At 44.5% G+C, this 19461-nt stretch overlaps 1 protein-coding gene across 1 annotated transcript in view; it reads left to right on the top strand.

The window, feature by feature from the left end:
* The first annotated feature begins 4236 nt into the window (after window positions 1-4236).
* The window catches only part of ACTN2 (actinin alpha 2), a 158875-nt gene continuing 143650 nt past the window's right edge, over window positions 4237-19461 (top strand). Inside the window, exon 1 of the mRNA XM_073557505.1 lies at window positions 4237-4504. Within this exon, the coding sequence (XP_073413606.1) occupies window positions 4379-4504 (126 nt within the window). The 5' untranslated portion in view covers window positions 4237-4378. The remainder of the gene's footprint in view (window positions 4505-19461) is intronic.

Consider the following 19461-nt stretch of genomic DNA (forward strand, 5'->3'; position numbering starts at 1 on the left):
GAGCCTGCCTCCTGATGTATAGACATATCTTTTGAATGTGTACGCTATCCATACATGTTATCCGGGGATACGGTACCCTTTCTCACCTTTGTGCAATCACGTGTAATCCATACTGGGCGTGAGAACGGCTGGCGAGCTGTTAAGCAAGCTACAGCACCTGTGGTTTGCACACGTAAGTTTTTCATTTTTTCAGGAATGACGGTTAGGCCTAATTCCGGAACTGCGGTTGACCTGCACTTACTGGGAAATCATCGTTCGCGGGTAATAATTGTAATCAGTGATCCCCATCACTAACGTTGTTCAGCGGGTTATCTGCACCTGTAAGCGACAAACGCTGGCCTTTTCAGTGTAGCGCACATGCAGCCACGGACATGTAAGGGCATGACACACCAGTTATTGGCCAATCTCATGTGCCAGAGCCTCACGTATCCCTCTAGAAAGCCGGACTCGGACCGCGGGGCATGACGGAGTCTCGTTCGTTAACGGAATTAAGCTTGCAATGTGTGCATCTGTTCTGTAGCTGGCATGGTTGAGGTTGCCCGTGTTGAGTCAAATTATGCCGTAGGCTCCACTCCTGGTGGTGCCCTTCTGGACATTCCTTTAAGGTTCAGCTTTGCAACCATACTGCCCACGTAAAACAAACACTTTGCCTTCATGAATGCTGTTTGGAGGGTCATGACTCGTGGGAATAACGCCGCCCAATCAGTTAACCTGCTAGAGAGATCCTTCGTTGCTCCCAAGCATGACATCACACTCCCTAGGAGGAAGGTAATGCCACTGTGGCGACCGTACTCCTGGGGGCGACACAAGTGCACTGATGCCCAGCCACTGCTCGATGAATCTGCTGGTACATTGACCCAGACCACTACATTCCCCTCGCATGCTACACGGCCTGAATCTGACCCTGATGAATCTCAGGTTACCCTTCCCATATACAGTTCCATCTTACACGGTGACAAAGAGGAAGCTGCAGATGAAAGTGCAGGTTCGGCCCACCCGCCATCAGACACACCACCGTACTATCAGGGGCCCTGTGGAAGTGCCGTCGCCAACAAGTGGGCCCCCCCTACTTGCTCAGGATCACAGCACTTGCAAGGTTGAAATACTGTGCAGTGAGATGGAAGATGGGGACGACGAGGAGTCCAGACTAGTACAGGGATTCCCTAGCGAGGAGACTTATTTGATTGTTTTCAATGTTGGGACAGCAATTTTGGGGAGCACTATACTCTGGAGAATGATAGATGGGGCCCACCATACACTGGAACATTCCAAAGGTGGACATCAGACACTGGAGCAGCATTTACAGGGCCCATAATACACTAGAGCATTAGAAATGGGGCCCATAATGTTTGGAGCATTATTTGGGCCCATAAGACAGTGGAGCTTCATCCATGGGGACCAACATATACTGTAGCATTATGTGGAGCTCATCATATACTGTTTCAAACATTATATGGGACCAATGATTCTGTATGGAGAAATAGATGGGCCTCGTCATGAGATGTAAAAAGTGAAGTATTTTTCATTGTACTATACCGCTATTTCTCTGCCGTATCGGAGCATGATGAGTTGTGGTATGTGTTAAAGGGGCGCTCTTTCGCCCAGGGCACATGAAAACCTGGAGCCAGCCCTACCCCCCCACAACTTTAGCCAAATAACCCCCATTTTTCAGTGCGTAACTTGTATTATGAAGTTAATTAAGGTTGACCAGCTTAAGGAAGAAGAATTGATGCTTTTGGCATTCAAATGAGCACTGTAGGTGTGTTTCCTGTCCTCCTCTCACTGCCGACTTTTATTCCCCATTGACTTACATTGGGTTTCGTGTTTCGTGACGACCCCGACTTTTCCCTATAATCGGCCGATCTTGCTCGACCCGACTTTTGGAAAAGTCGGGTTTCACGAAACGAAACTCGACCCTAAAAAACCAAAAGTCGCTCAACTCTATACCTGAATAATAGCCATTATCTAGTATATGGACACATAACCTGAGATCAGAGGTCCTCCAAGCTGGAGTGTGCAGTTTAAATAATCACTGAAGATACCTTACATTACAAAGCACAGAAGTGGGTGCTATTAAGTCTAGTTGATATTTCCAGTATGTCTGAGCTGTGAAATATATCTTCAGTGCTTGATAAGGCTGCACACTTCTGCTGGCAGGAACTGTGGACTCACAAGTCCTTCTGCACATCTATGTAGCCACCTGCTTATGATTGGCTAGTGTCATTAGGAGGCAGAAGTCCACACCCCCAGTTAAAATATCCAATAACTCCAACTTGGGCTTAACTAAAATTAACTCATTTGGTTCCAACTATTTGATTGCTAATATCCCCGCAATTGTGTGTCCAGCTCAACTTGAACAATTTGGTGAAATGTTTTGGATTTTTAACTTCAGTCTTAATGCTGAATGTACAGCCCTGGGATCCATTCCTGAATTTATCTGTCCACCATGCCATCAGCTGTTGGGACAAGAGGACGCCTTGTTACTGGGGAGCTGACTGCCTCTCATTTTGCTATATTTATAATGATGTATTGGATTGCAGAATGTGCTCACATAAAGTGTGGGCTTCCGGCCACAGCATGGCTCAGTAAAACCGTGCAATGTTGTTGTATAAAATAAGACAGCTTTTCTACAAGAAACACTGCCACTTATCATCTATGGGCTGTGTCAGGTATTGCAGCTAAAGTTACACTCTAGTGAATAGGCCTAATCTGCAATGTGGCAACTTGCTGACAGTAGTAAAAAAAAAATGGAGTGTTCACGTCGTCTCATTTTCGGAAGAAATATTTTTTAATCCCAATGGATATAAAATTACTATTTAAATAAAAACCAATAGAGCTACATGCATGTAAAAGTCAGTATAAGAACAAACACGCTTTTAATGTTATACCAGAAGCTTCATCATGCTCTAGCATATAAGGTATTCATAATCCAGAACCAGGAGTGAAAATTCATTTATATGCATACACATTTATTGATTTTTATTTTTAAAGCAAATCTGTCAGCCAGTTTTTGCTATTTAATCTGACAGCAGCACAATATAGGACAAGTAAGTTTGATTCCAAGGATGTCTCACTTATTAGGCTGTGTTGTAGTTTCCATACAATTAGCGTTTTATCTGTAGGATATTATCACTGCCAGACTAGGTCTCACCTGCACACCAGTCTAGTTAATCTGACACAGTGTACACAGAAAGCCACCAATCAGTGGTATGGGCGGGGTTGTACAGAGCTCAGCATTCAGAGCACTGCTAGATGTACAGCAGAGAAAACAGGGATTCTATCAAAACGGCAACAAGCAGCTCAGTAAGTGACACCTGGCCGGAATCAGGCTCTTTCCCTGCATTATGCTGCTCTTTCATTACATAGCAAAAGCGTGCTGACAGATTCCCTTTAATTATAAAACTAGTAATTTTACAACTTTTAGGAGTTGTGTTTTCAGACTTCTGCTGAAAACACACTATTTTTTTACTACTGTCTACCATAAACAGTACGGACCCCGTAGGTGATCCGGAAAGTTGATGGTTGCAGTCTGTTTATTGCTATGCCTTATCTCATAGCGCATTTACATTTATCTGGAGGCATTTCTCTATTAGCGATACTATCCCAGGGAGCGCCCTTGTTCCTCTATCTTTTTAGGGTGGTATTACAATACAAAAATTGGCAGTTAAAAAAAAAATAGACATTATTTTGAATGTGGCTGAGCTGCAATACCAGACACAACCCATGGTCAAGAGTGGCGCTGTGTCTAGATGGAGACATGTTTTTCTTTCAATTTCTTAGAGCTACTTTATTGTTCTTATTAGTGTCAGGAAATAAAAGGTGAGTGTCCTGCAATTGACGTCTATGGTAATATTCTTTTCATCCTTGTCCATGCATGTAATCATTAAATGGCTTAAAAAGAGGCAATTCCATAATAAACTCTGAGAAGTGTCTGCAAAGCCTCTGAGCGTAGCGTTTCTATAAATAATAAGGATTAAGGTGATCTGATACGGTACTGTAAGACGGGGTTAAGTTATTACAGTTGGCACACATGTTCCCTGGAGTGATTATCGTGACCCTGGGAAGCTTCCATTGTGCGAGCGGTGAATTGTTTTCAGATATAAGAGTGATAAACGCAGGTTCCAAAATAGCCTGCAGTAGGAGTGCTTTCATATCTGGCATTATTAAGAGGCTGGGCACGTGACCTCGGGGGATAATAGACAGCTGCCTAGCCACAGCCTCACTGGGATAGCAGTCACAGGGGTGTCCAGGACAGAGGCTGATGAGGCTGAGCTCAACGTGAAGGTTAGCAAAGGTCATCTATACTCCAGTACATCACCGCTCCATCCACCAAGCTGCCACCCAAAAGAAGTCATTCTTAGATACATTTACCGGGAGCATGACCCAAGTGATAACCAACGACATGTACAACTATACCTATGAAGAGAATGAGTACATGAACCAAGAAGATGAATGGGACCGAGACATGCTCTTAGACCCAGCATGGGAAAAGCAGCAGCGAAAGGTATGGCTAAAGGGGGCAAATCTCTGCTATGTGCTTTTAGCAATATCCTAGTGACTAAAATGTCTTCTGTGTTGATCTTTAGTCTAAGGCCTCATTCAGATGTCCTTTTTTCTCACGTACTAGAAAAACGGACTTATATTGATCAGAGTGTGGTCTGAGTGTAATCAGTTTTTCTCGTACATGGAGAAAAGATAAGGTTTCTCCATCTTCTCCATTCTGACTGTGTGTGAAAATCAGATGGCATACGATTTTTTCACATACCCAATATACGTGCATTGCCAATTTTGATCTGACCCTTGGACCAAAATTGGACATAGGCCCGCTATCTTTCATGGACCGTTCAGTATCTGAAAAATCCCGGACATGTGAATGGCCTCATAGACTATCACAGGTACAATTGCTATCTGTGAAAACCACGGAGAGCACCTGTATGAGAATATCGGACGTCTGAATGACTCCTACAACATTTTAAAATCTGAGTGCCAAATTTTGTGCTTGTACCGCTGTCAAGGGCCACATCAAATTTAAAGGGATATTCTGATACAAGTTAAATATCAACAGTACTATATAGGTGACAATCTATTAAGTTGGGGATCCATTTCTGGAACTTCCACTACTGGAGACAAAAAGGTTCCTCTGCTCCTCTTTTTAGCAGTAAAGTAAAAAGTGGTCAAGATGACCATACAATGAGTGCAGCGATCCCCATAGTTTATGAGAGTGAGTGATCACTGAGTAGCCAGATATGGCTGGGGACCACAAAGAATGGTATTGAGGGCCTCATCTGGCCCCCGGACTGCAGGTTGTGAACCCATGGTCTAAAGCAAGTGATATATATTGTATTCACATTAGTAAAAGGGTTGTCCAGTGTAAACATATCACCTATTCCCACAATAGGTGCTAATGTTTTGATCAGTGGGAGTTTGACAATCGGGACCCCATTAAAATGGAGCAACAGTGCACATGCTCGACCTGCACTCTATTCATTCCATATGGAGCTGCCAAGAGCTTTGCTGCCGAGCCCTAGAGAGAAGGACTATTGCGATAGTTGGGAGAGCGACATGCCACCCATTTTATAACCAGGATAACAGTTCCTTTGGGGATACAAACTCCCCATTCTGTGTATTGGTGAAGGTCCAGGTTTTGGACCCGCCATCAATCAGTGACATATTACTTATCCTTTACATATATTGTTGATGTCCTCCTATTTCTCAATATTGGAGTTAAATCCAACATCTTGATCTCTTTTGTCGTTAATAGTTTTATAACATTTTTGATTGATTTATCATATTTTTGTTTTTCTTTAACAACAATGTATTATTTAAACTAATATAGAAGTACATATTAAACCTATATATGTCATGCTGTTATATATAGAAAGGGTTAAAAAATCTGACATTTCACACTGTCAGTAGGGGATTAATGACATGAACTGTGCTATTACTTAAAGCCATACCAAGTATCAGAAGCACATGCCAGTCTTGAGAACTTGGCCCCACAGAGCAACAAAACTATTACTTTATACCGTAGATCCTAGTGCAATAATAACCATTATACCTGTTAATGGCTACGTTCCCACAATGAGTATTGTGTCATTTTTTTATTATGCAGATTTTCTGAATCATTTCTGCACCTATTAGATCAATTAGGTTTTTTTCTTTGTGTTTTTAGTGCATTTTTTTACATATATTTTTATCTCATTTTTGACGCTGCAGTTTTTGTCTCTTTTTTTGGGATGTTTTGCTATTTGGTTTTTTACAAAACTTTATTGATACAGTTGTCATGTTCAGATTACATGAGTGTTTACAGCGTTTTCCGCGATACTTGTAGATTTTCTGCATCTACTGCAATTCTATGGAGAAAATCTGTCCATAAAACCCAGCATACTAGAAACAACATTGACAGGTTGCGGATTTGAAACACGCACCGCAAGTTAGTTTACACAGCGCATAAAAAAGTACAATGGACAGGAGATTTCAAAAATCCCATACATTTTGCTGGAACTATAAGACACTGCCTTTTTTTGCACAGTGAAAATACGCAGGGTCAAAAACTCATGGTGGGAGCTTAACCTCATTGTAATCTGATGGGTAAGAAGTGAAAAATCAAGTTTTTAAGCCACAAGCAAATTATCTTGTAAATCCACTAGATGTTTGTCGGTTTACTTTGAGTGCTGCCTGCTGCCTAATTCTGCCCATTCTGTCTTGAACAATGTTTTTTAAGACAGAGTACTTCATCGCAGGACGCCCTCTCGAGCACCTATAGTGCGGGGTCTCATTTTCTTATGCTAACACCCTCTAAATTCAGTGATCTCCAAGTTTTTCAAACTAAACTGTAAAAAAAATAATGTAAACTGAAATATAAAATGGACCAAGGATACATGAATTTGTATGTTTTACCTAAAAGACCCACAGTTTAAAGCGCTATTCCCATAATCACATTATTTTTCACATAGCACAGTAAGGCTAGTTTCACATTTGCGTACGGAGGAGCTGCGGAGGGCTGCGGACTTCCACCGTGATGCTCCGCCCCCTGCTGCGCCTCCTCCGGTCAGCTCCGCCTACGTCCGCATACTTCTGCATGCAGTCTGCGTACCCTATCTTTAACATTGGGTACGCAGGTCTTGCGGATGTATGCGGATGCCTCCGCATGCGTGATTTTGACGATGCGGCGACCCGCGTCGAATGCAACATGTTAGAATTTGACGCGGTCTCCGCACTGTCAAAATGACGCATGCGGAGGCATCCACATACATCTGCATGACCTACGTACCCAAGATAGGATACGCAGGCCACATTCAGAAGTATGCGGATGTAGGCGTAGCTGACCGGAGGAGGCGCGGCAGGGGGCAGTCAACTAATCTTAGCCTGTGTGCATAGGCCCTTCCTAAAGTATATCTCTCCTCTCAGCCCCCTGTATACAGACATTCCTGCAGTATATCCTTCTTTCTGTTCCTTGTATACAGAGCCCCCTCCTTCAGTATATTTCTCATCTAAGACCCCTGTATACAGTTCATCTTGCCTTACAGATGTAAGTTAGCAGCACACAAGCACTGGTACTATGAGATACAGTTGTGCTCAAAAGTTTACATACCCCTGCAGAATTTTTGCATTCTTGGCCTTTTTTCAGAGAATATGAATGATAACACCAAAACTTTTTCTCCACTCATGGTTAGTGGTTGGGTGAAGCCATTAATTGTTTAATTACTGTGTTATCTCTTTTTAAATCATAATGACAACCCAAAACATCCAAATGACCCTGATCAAAAGTTCACATACCCCATTTCTTAATACCGTGTATTGTCCCCTCTAACATCAATGACTGCTTGAAGTCTTTTGTGGTAGTTGTGGATTAGGATCGTTATTTTCTCAGATAGAAAAGCCGCCCATTCATATTCTCTGAAAAAAGGCCAAGAAGGCAAAAATTCTGCCGAGGTATGTAAACTTTTAAGCACAACTGTATCTACATGGTAGATTGCCTCTTTCCATGACAACATGTCTGACAGTGTAATCTCTCCATCTCTCTATTGTATACACTTTCCAGAGCACAGATACCCTAACAAGATGTCAGCTGAAAGAGATTTCACTGCACATAATTGACCATGAGCTTGAATTAAAGGATAAATAGAGCCTAGAGGAGCATCCTTTGTAGGTGATATGTACACAAAAAAAGCAGAATTAAAAATGGGTATATTGGCTTAAATGAATAAATATATGTGTACATTATTAGAAGTTCATATTGTGATTTTAGGAATACTACGGGCTACAGACCATAGAACTACTGTACGGATGAGCTGTAGTCAGTCACAAACATTTACATCCAGGTACCATATAGGTGACATCTCTGATTGGAGTCGCTCGCTTTCTTATCAAAGACACAATGTTGACTTTTCACATCGACATATCTATGGACGTCTCTGTGCTTCTGCAGCACATCCTAAAGGCCCTGTCACACTAAACGATGCACCAGCGACAACGATACGACCTTGTCAGGATCGCTGGTGCCTCGCTACATGTTCGCTGGTGACCTGTCAAACAGGCAGACTCACCAGCGATCAGGACCAGCGAGGACGCTGATATCCAAGGTAAATATCGGGTAACTAAGCGAGCACGTCACTTAGTTACCCGCTATGTACCTTAGATACCTGCGTGCTGGCGCTGGGAGCTGGTATCTAAGGTAAATATCGGGTAACTAAGCGCACGCGCATCACTTAGTTACCCGCTGTGTACCTTGGTTACCAGCTCCCTGCTCAAAAAATGGCCCAGGACATTCGTGCACGATCAGCGATACCCGGCTGGGGAGGCCGGTCGCTGATGCGTGTCACACAGCGAGATTGCTGGCGAGATCGCTAATGCATCACAAAATCAGCGATCTCGCTGTGTGTGACATGGCCTTAACACAGTGCTTTTAAAAATAAGTGTCATTTTAATGCTCCTGACCCTATATTGTGCCTGGAATAAATGATTGTACTTCAGTGTTCACGAAATAGAGAGGTTAGCTACATTGAAAATCATTAAGGGAGGTGAAGAGTTCTTAGAGCAGAATTATTTCTTCATATTACAGAAAGAGAAGAAATTCCAAGTGCACCTGAAGAAATGGAAATGTAAGCTTGTGACACAGAAGCTGGAGGTTGGGGAGACAGTCAGCACCTATACTGCTCAGGAACCAGTACCAGGCTCTCACGCAGGAGAACGATGAAGAAATACATCAAGATAAGACTTTACCCACTGTAGGGATTCTACTCGCTTAGGTGCGACGGGAGACAACCAGGAGGCACGTTCCTTTTAAAAGTTCACAGGGTTTATTGCTTCATAACCCATAAAGCAGCACATAACACAAGGAATAGCCTTTAGCTCAGGCGAAAGCAAGCATAAGTGTCCATGATTTCAGGCTCAGTCCTGGAGCCTCAGCAAACACAGGAGGCTTATCCGTCCTCACATACAGCCAATATACATAGGCCTCCCCAGGTCAGCAGCCTCAGCACGTGGTCTTCAGGAAGGTAGCACACCTTCTTCCACCTAGGCCTGCCGAGACCTTCCACATGGCCCAATCAGATCCATGCGCTCTCTCTCATGTGACCTACTCTGGTTACCTTATATGGTCCATAGCCACGCCCAGCGGGTCACATGGCTATGACCTCATCACAGGTCCTTCAAGCATTCATACACATTACCACAATGGACATGACTGTCCTGGGACACCCACACAGCGCCCCCTAGCGGACATAGTGGTCACTGCACCACACCACAAAGAACTATCTTGTACGCCTTCAGAGTCCTCCTGGATGGAGAAAGAAAAATGTGTAGAATAAACAGAAAGTTGTGGTCATGGGGGATTCCCTGTTGAGAGGAACAGAGGCCGCTATCTGCAGACCAGATATAACCTTGAGAAATGTGCTGTCTTCCAGATGCAAAAATTAAAGATGTGTCTGACTTGATATCAGGACTCTTCAGACCTACAGATGACCACCCATTCCTGCTAATACATGTGGGGACAAATGACACAGCAAGAAATGACCTGGAAACCATCTGCAGTGATTCTGAAAACTTAGGTAAGAAAGTGAAAGAACTGAGAGCGCAGGTGGCCTTCTGTTCCATCCTCCCAGTGGATGGCCATGGAACAAGGAGGTAGAATAAGATTGTGCAGGTGAACAACTGGCTACGTCGATGGTGCCGTGGAGTGAATTACCGATACGATGGACTGCTTTCTGGAGATGTGGTGCACCTTTTGAAGACTGGAAAACATCTATTTGGAAGTCGCCTTTCTACACTCATCAGGAGGAGAGCTTTAAACTAGAACAATGTGGGAAGGGAAGTAAAAGGCCAGAAAAAGCCATACACCTGACAAATGCTATTGAGAACTCTGCTATTAGAAGTGGAAAGGAAGAAGAAAAGCAAAAAACCTAAATAATAAAAATATTGGAGGAAGAGAAACCAATCACAAACTAACATGTATCTCTACAAATGCACAAAGCATGGGCAACAAACAAGGAGAACTGGAACTACTAACGCAGGAAAAGAAATATGATGTCATTGGAATCACTGAAACTTGGTGGGACAATACACATGATTGGAATACATGGCTAGAAGGATACAACTTATTTGCAAGAAACAGACTTGATAAACGAGGAGGAGGAGTCGCATGTATGTTAGAAAAGCGTATATCTGCACAGACATTGAAGCTTCAGAGACTGGGAGATCTGTGGAAACTGTTTGAGTAAGAATACAATAGAAAGGACACCATTGTAGGCATTAACTACAGGCTGCTTGTTCAAGCTGAAGATATGGATGAACTCTCTATGCATCAAATGGCCAAGTTTTCCAAAAAATATCACATAGTGGTCATGGGAGATTTCAACTATCCAAACATTTGTTGGGAATCTCTCTCAGGCAAAACTAACAGGTCAAGGAAATTCTTATCCTCTCTTGCTGACATCTTTATCTTCCAAAAGGTAGGGGAGAAAACAAGGGGATCTTCTACCTTGGATCTAATCCTTAAAAACAGGGAGGAAATGGTTGAGGAGGTAAGAGTGGCTGGGATCCTAGGAGGTAGCGACCATGCTATTTTAAAGTTTTGGATAACTAGAGGAGGAAGACCTGTGAAGACTCAGACTTCAAGGTTAGATTTCAGATTTTAATGGACTCGGAGAGAATCGGAGGGAATCAATGGCTAGATATTCTTAAGGACAAAAATGTCAAGGAAGGATGGGAAATCTTGAAAAATGAGATTCTCAAAACACAATCGTTAACAATTCCAAAAAGAGGGAAGAATGCAAAGCATTTAAGGAAACCTGGATGGATGAACACAGAACTTAAACACATGCTAAAAAGGAAGAAAGAAATATTTATCAAATGGAAAGAGTGAGGCATATCTGTCTGCATAACTTGCAGGGCACGAATCAGATTAACTAAAGCTGACAATGAAATAAGGCTTGCAAGAGATGTCAAAAGCAATAAAAAAGGAATTTTGGGGATATGTCAAAAGTAAAAGAAAAGTCAAAGATGCTATAGGATTTTTTACAGGATGAGAATTATGAAATGGGTAAGAAAGGATGTTGAGAGGCCAAACTTTTAAATTCCTATTTTACATCTGTTTTCTCTCATAAAGGAAATGCAACATCAACTGATCTTCACTGTCCTATTAAAGGAATAGAAGAATCTAGGATATCTATAAACAGAAGGGTAGTAACGAAACACTTAACTAACATAAATGAATTCAAGTATCCAGGTCCAGACGAATTACACCCCAGAGTACTGAAGGAGATAGCCAAAAAAATTTTTGAACCCCTCTCCATAATCTTTGAAAATTCTTGGAGAACGAAGAAGGTGGACCCAGGGAACTATAGGCTGGTGAGTCTGACTTCTATACCAGGAAAGATCTTTGAACAAATTATTAAACAACATGTATGTAAGTACCTGGATAAGAATTAAGTGATTAACCAGAGTCAGCATGGGTTTGTAACTAATAAGTCATGTCAGACTAACTAAATTCCCTTCTATGACAGAATCACTGACAGGGTGGATCAGGGAAATGAGGTAGATATAGTATATCTTGACTTCAGCAAAGCATTTGACGAAGTATCTCACACCATCCTTATTGAAAAAATGACTAAGTATGGAATGGACAAGGCAACTGTTAGGTGGATTCATAACTGGCTTAGTGATCGGACCCAAAGAGTGTTCGTAAATGGTTGCACATCCAGTTTAAAGAATGTCTCAAGTGGGGTACCACAGGGTTCTTTCCTGGGCCTTGCATTGTTCAACATCTTTATCAATGATTTAGATGAAGGAATTGAGGGTAAACTGATTAAATTTGCTGATGACACAAAACTAGGAGGGATAGCTAACACTAGAGAAGAGTTAGAGAGGATTCAAAAAATATAAATAAACTCGATCAGTGGGCATCAACTAGCAGAATGCTTTTTAACAGGGAAAAATACAAAGTATTACTGTACATCTGGACAATAAAAATGAAAAAAGCATATACAGAATAGGAGAAATAAGGCTAAGCAACAGCATATGTGAAAAAGACTTGAGTATACTAATAGATCATAAATTGAACATGAGTCAACAGTGTGATGCAGCAGCAAAAAAGGCAAATGCAATTCTGGGATGTATTAACAGAAGCATACAGTCTAGATCACGTGAAGTCAATACTGCCCTCTACTCCTCTTTGGTCAGACCTCATCTGGAATACTGAGTCCAGTTTTGGCCACCACATTTTATAAAAGACATCAACAAATTGGAGCAAGTTCAGAGAAGGGATACCAGAATGGTGACCGGTCTGCAAACCATGTCCTATGAGGAACGGTTACAGGGTTTGGGAATGTTTAGCTTGCAAAAAAGAAGACTGAGAGGAGACTTAATAGCTGTCTATAAATATCTCAAGGGCTGTCACATTGTAGAAGGATCATCTTTATTCTCATTTGCACAAGGAAAGACTCGATGCAATGGGATGAAACTGAATGGGAGGAGACACAGATTAGATATTAGAAAAAACTTTTTGACAGGGTGATCAATGAGTGGAACAGGCTGCCATGAGAGTTGTTGAGTTCTCCTTCCATGGATGTCTTCAAACAGAGGCTGGACAGGCATCTGTCTGAGATGATTTAGTGACTCCTGCTTTGAGCAGGGGGTTGGACCAGAAGACCCAGGAGGTTCCTTACCTGTTTCTCACACAAAATATGACAGACACACTCTCCCTCTCCTATAAGATATTACCTGCACACTATCACCCCTAATGAACTGTAACCACCACACAGTCCCACTTATAAACTTCAACTGCCACTGTTTGCCCTTCAGAAGTATAACTGCCACACTGTCTTCCCTTATTATCTATAATTTTATTAGATGTAACTTCCATATTGTACACTGTACACCCTTATTAGCTGAAACCGCCACACTGACTGCTCTTATTAGCTACTAGATCGTGGCCTGATTCTAACGCATTGGGTATTCTAGAATCTCTCTCTCTCCGCGCCGCAGATCTCCCGAATGACGGAGGCATCGTTCGAATGCGCTGATTGGTCGCGGCCGGCCTGGCGCGAACAATCAGCGCCGCGGGATTTCCGTTACAAACAGGCAGACAGACAGAATTAGACGATTATATAGTAGATAACCACCACACTGCCCACTCTTATTAGCTCTAAGTTACCTCAAACTGTCCCTATCTTAAATATCCCCACAAGGCTGCCGCCTTTCTATATACCTCACATTGTGTTCTTCTATACTGTCTATTTATAAATTTCCAAAGGCAAATAATTCCTAATGCAGATTTTGTTTTAATGAGCAATCATGTACTGGTCTGACCCACAATAAGTAATAATACTGTAAATGGTCCGCGGCCACAAGCAGCAGTGTCTGACTCAGATTAGTTACAGTTATTAGTGTGAGATCCTGTAATAGAAGGAACAGCATATGATTAGTTTGGTCGCTGTTGAATTAGGTAGCAGTAGACCTGAATGTTACTTTAGATAATTCTTGGGTTTAATAACCCCTACCTTCATAGGATAAAATATATTTATAGGGGTTAGGTATTACTGCTATGTAACAATACATTCAGATATATAACGCAGAGAACCTGAATAGGTCATATATAAAGCATTTCAGCTTTGAAATAACTGAATGTTGTGTGGGGCACAGAGAGCCCGAATGGTTATGTTATCATATAATATGGATCTCCACTTAAGAGAAATAAGCCCATCACGTTATTTGTGATTTTAATTGTGCGCATTTTCCATATAATATATTTATTAAAAATTATTAATAACAGTTACATTTTACATTTTGGAATCTTCAGCTAGGAATTCTTTGCCTTTGGCAATTTGTAAATAATATGTGGATAACCTACGTTGGTTCCTTGAACAATGTTGGTGGTTCCTATACTGTCTAGTCTCTGTACTGCACCTCCTCCTCCCATCCCTCCTCTATAATGTGCCCTCACACTGTAGCCCCATGCTGCATACTGTTTTGCATACACTGCCCCCATACTGCCCAGTCTCCAAGCTCTGCTCCTTTCTCAGACTTTTCCCCCCATACTGCATCCTCTCTATAATTTTCCTTCCCACATTGCCCACTCTATATTCAGTGTCCCTTCACACTTTACCCTCGCCCCATACTGTCACCTTACACTATTTTCCCTCCGTAACACTACCATGTTTCTCCGGCTCCTATGGAGAGCTTACCTTATGGTCCCCATCCCCTCCTACTCTGAAGTGCAGGAGTGAAATCAGCACCATGATTAGGTGACCTCATCACATTGAAGAATGTCACATTGACCCTGGAAGTAATCACACCTTCAATTGTACTCGCGACTGAAATATGCAATCACAATTGAATTCAGGAAGTCGGCATTTTACATGTTCTCGGAGGCGGCTATCAGTTTAACAAGTGATTTGGAAAATGGCTGAACCCCACCCCCAGGAAGCGGCCAAATGTCGACACCTAGGCGATGCCTCAGGTGGCCAGATGGCACCCCCTTCAGATTGTGCCCGGGATAAATTCTTCCTCTTGTTTTGTCACTACCCTTTAAACATTCTTTTATAGTATCTCTATAAACAGGCTATGTGCCAACGTAGCGTTTTAAAATGCACAGTGAAAACTGGACTCCTTCCCAGAAATCGCGCGTTTTTTTCCCGCGCGATTTCACCGCGATTCTGTTCGCGATTTTGCCGCGATTTTCTCAAGCACTTTCCAAGCGATTTGAAACATCGCTTGGAAAGTGATTGACAGGTTGGTCACACTCGTCAAACATAGTGTTTGACAAGTGTGAGCAGCTTTTTACTATTGAGGCCGCCTATGCGGCATCAATAGTAAAAGATAGAATGTTAAAAATGATAAAAAAATAAAAAATCGGTGTATATTTACCTTCCGAAGTCCCGCACTGCCATCACGGGCCTCAGCGTTCCCAGCAATGCCTTGCGAGACCTGTGATGACGTTGGTCTCGCGTTACTATAGCGATCTCGCGAGACCACGTCATCACAGGACCTTGCCGCAAGGCATTACTGGGAACGCTGTGGCCCGGGATGGCAGCGCGGGACGTCGGAAGGTAAATATACCCAGATTTTTTATTTTTTATTCTTTTTTTTACAGGGGTTTGGTACCCAGGGCCTGGAGGACAGTCTCCTCTCCTCCACACCATGGGTACCAACCGCACATGAGACGCTTAACTTCCCGCATGGTGGGCATAGCCACATGCGGGAAGTAAGCGATTCTCATGCATTCCTATGGGTGCAGAATCGCGGCAATTCTTTGCGATTCCGCACAAAAGAATGATCATGCTGCGATTTTTTTCGCGATGCGATTGCGCCGCGGAAAAAAGCGCAGCATTAGCACAGCATGTGCAGAATGCCATAGGAATGCATGGGGGGCGTTCTGTACACGATTTTTAAACGTTTTCGCGCCAAAAATCGCAGCAAAAACGCTTAAAAATCGCATCGTGGGCACACAGCCTAAGGCTATGTGCCCACGTAGCGTTTTTGATGCAAAATATTCCTGAGCGGAAATGCACACCCTCTTCCTGGGAAAACGCATGCGTTTTATGAAGCGCTTTTGTAAGCGTTTTTGACGCTTTTGCTATGCATTTTTGCATGCGTTTTCCTAAGTGTTTTTACAATACAATTGAAAGTATGCTGAAACGTGTGCGTTTCCACAAAATTAATGAACATGCTACGTTTTTGTCCGCTTAGCATTTTCGCAGCGGAAAAAAATGCACCATTAGCACAACATGTGCGTTTTCCATTATAATTAATTGGATGCTTTTCTTAAGCATTTCCGCAGCAGAAACGCTTGCCTAAAAGCGCTGCGGAAACGCTTAAAAAATGCTACGTGGGCACACAGCCTAAACGCAGACTGTTACGCTGCGGATGACGGTAGCGAGAGTGGACCCTCTGGACCGTGACGCCGAACCCTCCCCGAGCGAGCGCACCAAGTGGACCGACCCCTATACAGGGACCGTTAGGGAACAGACTCGGGGAGTTCAAGCGCCACGGCAGCCAGGACCAGGGGTTGGCTCAGGAGGGTGAGCAGATGATGAGGAGCAGTGGAAGATCCGGAGAGGAAACAGGATGACCAGGGTCCAGAGGCAGAGGGAGGTGCAGAAGGACGGAGGCGGATGGCGGGAACCAGGAAGAGGCAAACTGAAAAGGGAAGGAGACACAGAGGGTTACCAGAAGGCACAGGCGGGAGAAACAGGGATAAACAGGAGGAAGAGGCGAAGACTAAAGGGGTAACCAGAGAGCGAGCTGCAAGCAAGCAGCTAGTAGCAGCGAGCGCGGCCTAGACAACAGAGAGATAACTCAATAGACAGGCGCCTCCACTAAGGGAGGGCGGCCTGAAATACCTGGTGGTGGCCTCTGATAGGTCAGGAGGCTGGTCTGGGTCAGGTCATGCAGGGCAGGCGGCTGAGGGCAGAGGCGCGTGGCCTAACCCTCCGGCGCGTGCGCAGAGGCACAGTGCGCGCGGCCGAGGGAAGTGGAGGAGTGCGTCAGGACGCCGGCTGCCGGAAAGCGAGAGGAGCGGGGGCGCGCGTCCAGGCTGCGTCAGAGGAGGGAGTCGGACCGGGAGCGGAGGCGGTGGGTATGGCAGCGGGAGCGGGGGCAGTGGGACGGGGAGCGGTGCTGACAGTACCCCCTCTCTTACACTCCCCTCCCCCGCGTCTGGCTAAAAATCTCTTAAGAATGCGTGGAGCATTGATGTTCCCCTGCGGCTCCCAAGATCTCTCCTCGGGACCAAAACCCTTCCAATCGACCAGAAAAAAGGTTTTACCCCTAACCCTTTTCGAGGCCAGAATGTCTTTTACTTCAAAGAAATCATCAGACGTGACAGGAAGAGGAGAGGGGTTCGGGGCCGGGTGGAACCGATTCAAGACAACTGGCTTAAGGAGAGAGACGTGGAAGGAGTTGGGGACCCGAAGCGACGCAGGCAACTCCAGTTTGTAAGATACGTTGTTAAGGCGTTTGAGAATCTTGAAAGGCCCAATGTAGCGCGGTCCCAGCTTGTAAGAAGGGAGCTTTAGCCTAATGTACTTGGCCGAAAGCCAGACTTGTTGACCCGGGAGGTAAGTTGGGGCATCCAAGCGTCTTTTGTCAGCGTGCCTCTTCATGCGCTCCTCAGACTTTCTGAGAGCTTCCTTAGTCTCGGACCAGATCCTAGAGAACTCTTGTGTCAGGGAATCGGCTGCATGCACACCAGAGGAAGCAGATATAGGTAGAGGGACACCGGGGTGCATGCCAAAGACCACGAAGAACGGAGACTTGGCTGATGACTCGCTAGGATGATTATTGTAGGAGAATTCTGCCCAGGGGAGTAGATGGACCCAGTTATCTTGATGAGCATTAGAGAACTGCCGTAAGTAGGACGCTAGCACCTGATTAACACATTCTACTTGACCATTGGACTGGGGGTGGTACGCGGATGAAAAGTCCAATCTTACCTCGAGGTTTACACAAGGCCCTCCAAAATCGAGAGGTGAACTGTACACCTCGATCAGAAACAATATGCTGCGGAAAGCCGTGGAGGCGGAAGATGTGCTGGATAAAAATCTTCACCAACTCTGGAGCAGAGGGCAGTGCTGGAAGAGGAATAAAATGGGCCATCTTGGAGAAGCGGTCGACCGCTACCAGGATAGTCGTAGATCCGGAAGAGTTAGGCAGATCCGTGATGAAATCCAAAGCTATATGTTGCCAAGGAACCGAGGGAATCGGGAGAGGAAGCAGAAGGCCGGAGGGTGGCCGCCTAGGGATCTTGACCTTGGCGCAAGAGGAACAGGAGGCCGTGAAGTCCGTCACATCCTGGCGGAGTGAGGGCCACCAATAAAAACGAGCGATGAGCTCCAATGTCTTTTTGACTCCGACATGTCCAGAAACTTTAGAGGAATGTCCCTAATGTAGTACCTTTTTTCTTTCAGAGTCAGGAACGTAGGTCTTGCCAGGAGGAGGAGTAATCAATCTCACAGGGGCCACTGTGATGATCTTAGCTGGATCGATAACGTGAGTTGGTTCCTCCACCAGACCAGGAGACTGCAGAGACCGGGACAATGCATCCGCCTTGACGTTCTTTGGCCCGGGACGGAAACGCAATTCAAAATCGAACCGTCCAAAGAAGAGAGACCATCTGGCCTGCCGAGGGTTAAGTCTCTGGGCTGACTGGAGATATGCAATGTTTTTGTGGTCGGTAAAGATGGTAAACAGATGGACCAACCCCTCAAGAAGGTAGCGCCACTCCTCCAGTGCCAATTTTATGGCCAGCAGCTCGCGATCCCCGATGGCGTAGTTACATTCTGCCGGCGAGAAGGCCTTTGAAAAGAACCCGCAGGTAATCAGTCGGCCGGACGGGGACTTCTGAGAGAGCACTGTACCCGCTCCGGTGGAAGAGGCATCTACCTCCAGGATGAATGGCTTGTTAGCCTCGGGTCGATGTAGGACAGGTGCAGTCGCGAAGGCTTGTTTTAAACAGGAAAAGGCCTCTTCAGCCTCTGGAGGCCAGGACGAGGAGTTGACGCCCTTGCGAGTGAGACTGGAAATGGGTTTGATGACGGATGAAAAATGTGGCGCAAATTGACGACAATAGTTGGCGAAGCCGAGGAACCTTTGAATCGCCTTGACCCCCACTGGGCGGGGCCATTGAAGAATAGCCGACAGTTTTTCAGAATCCATCTCCAGCCCAGAATCCGAAACAATGTAGCCCAAGAAGGGCAAGGAAGACTGCTCAAAGAGACAATTCTCAAGCTTCGCGTAGAGGCAATTCTCCCGCAGACGTTGTAGAACCAGACGAACACTCCTCCTATGGGACGCCAGATCCGGGGAAAAAATAAGGATGTCGTCCAGATACACCACCACGCAGGAGTATAACAGGTCTCGGAAGATATCATTGACGAACTCCTGAAAGACCGCGGGAGCGTTGCAGAGACCAAAGGGCATAACCAGGTATTCGTAATGCCCGTACCGGATGTTAAAGGCGGT

Source organism: Dendrobates tinctorius, unplaced genomic scaffold, assembly GCF_039654945.1.
Source record: "Dendrobates tinctorius isolate UK_male_01 unplaced genomic scaffold, ASM3965494v1 ptg000250l, whole genome shotgun sequence".
Classification (NCBI taxonomy): domain Eukaryota; kingdom Metazoa; phylum Chordata; class Amphibia; order Anura; family Dendrobatidae; genus Dendrobates; species Dendrobates tinctorius.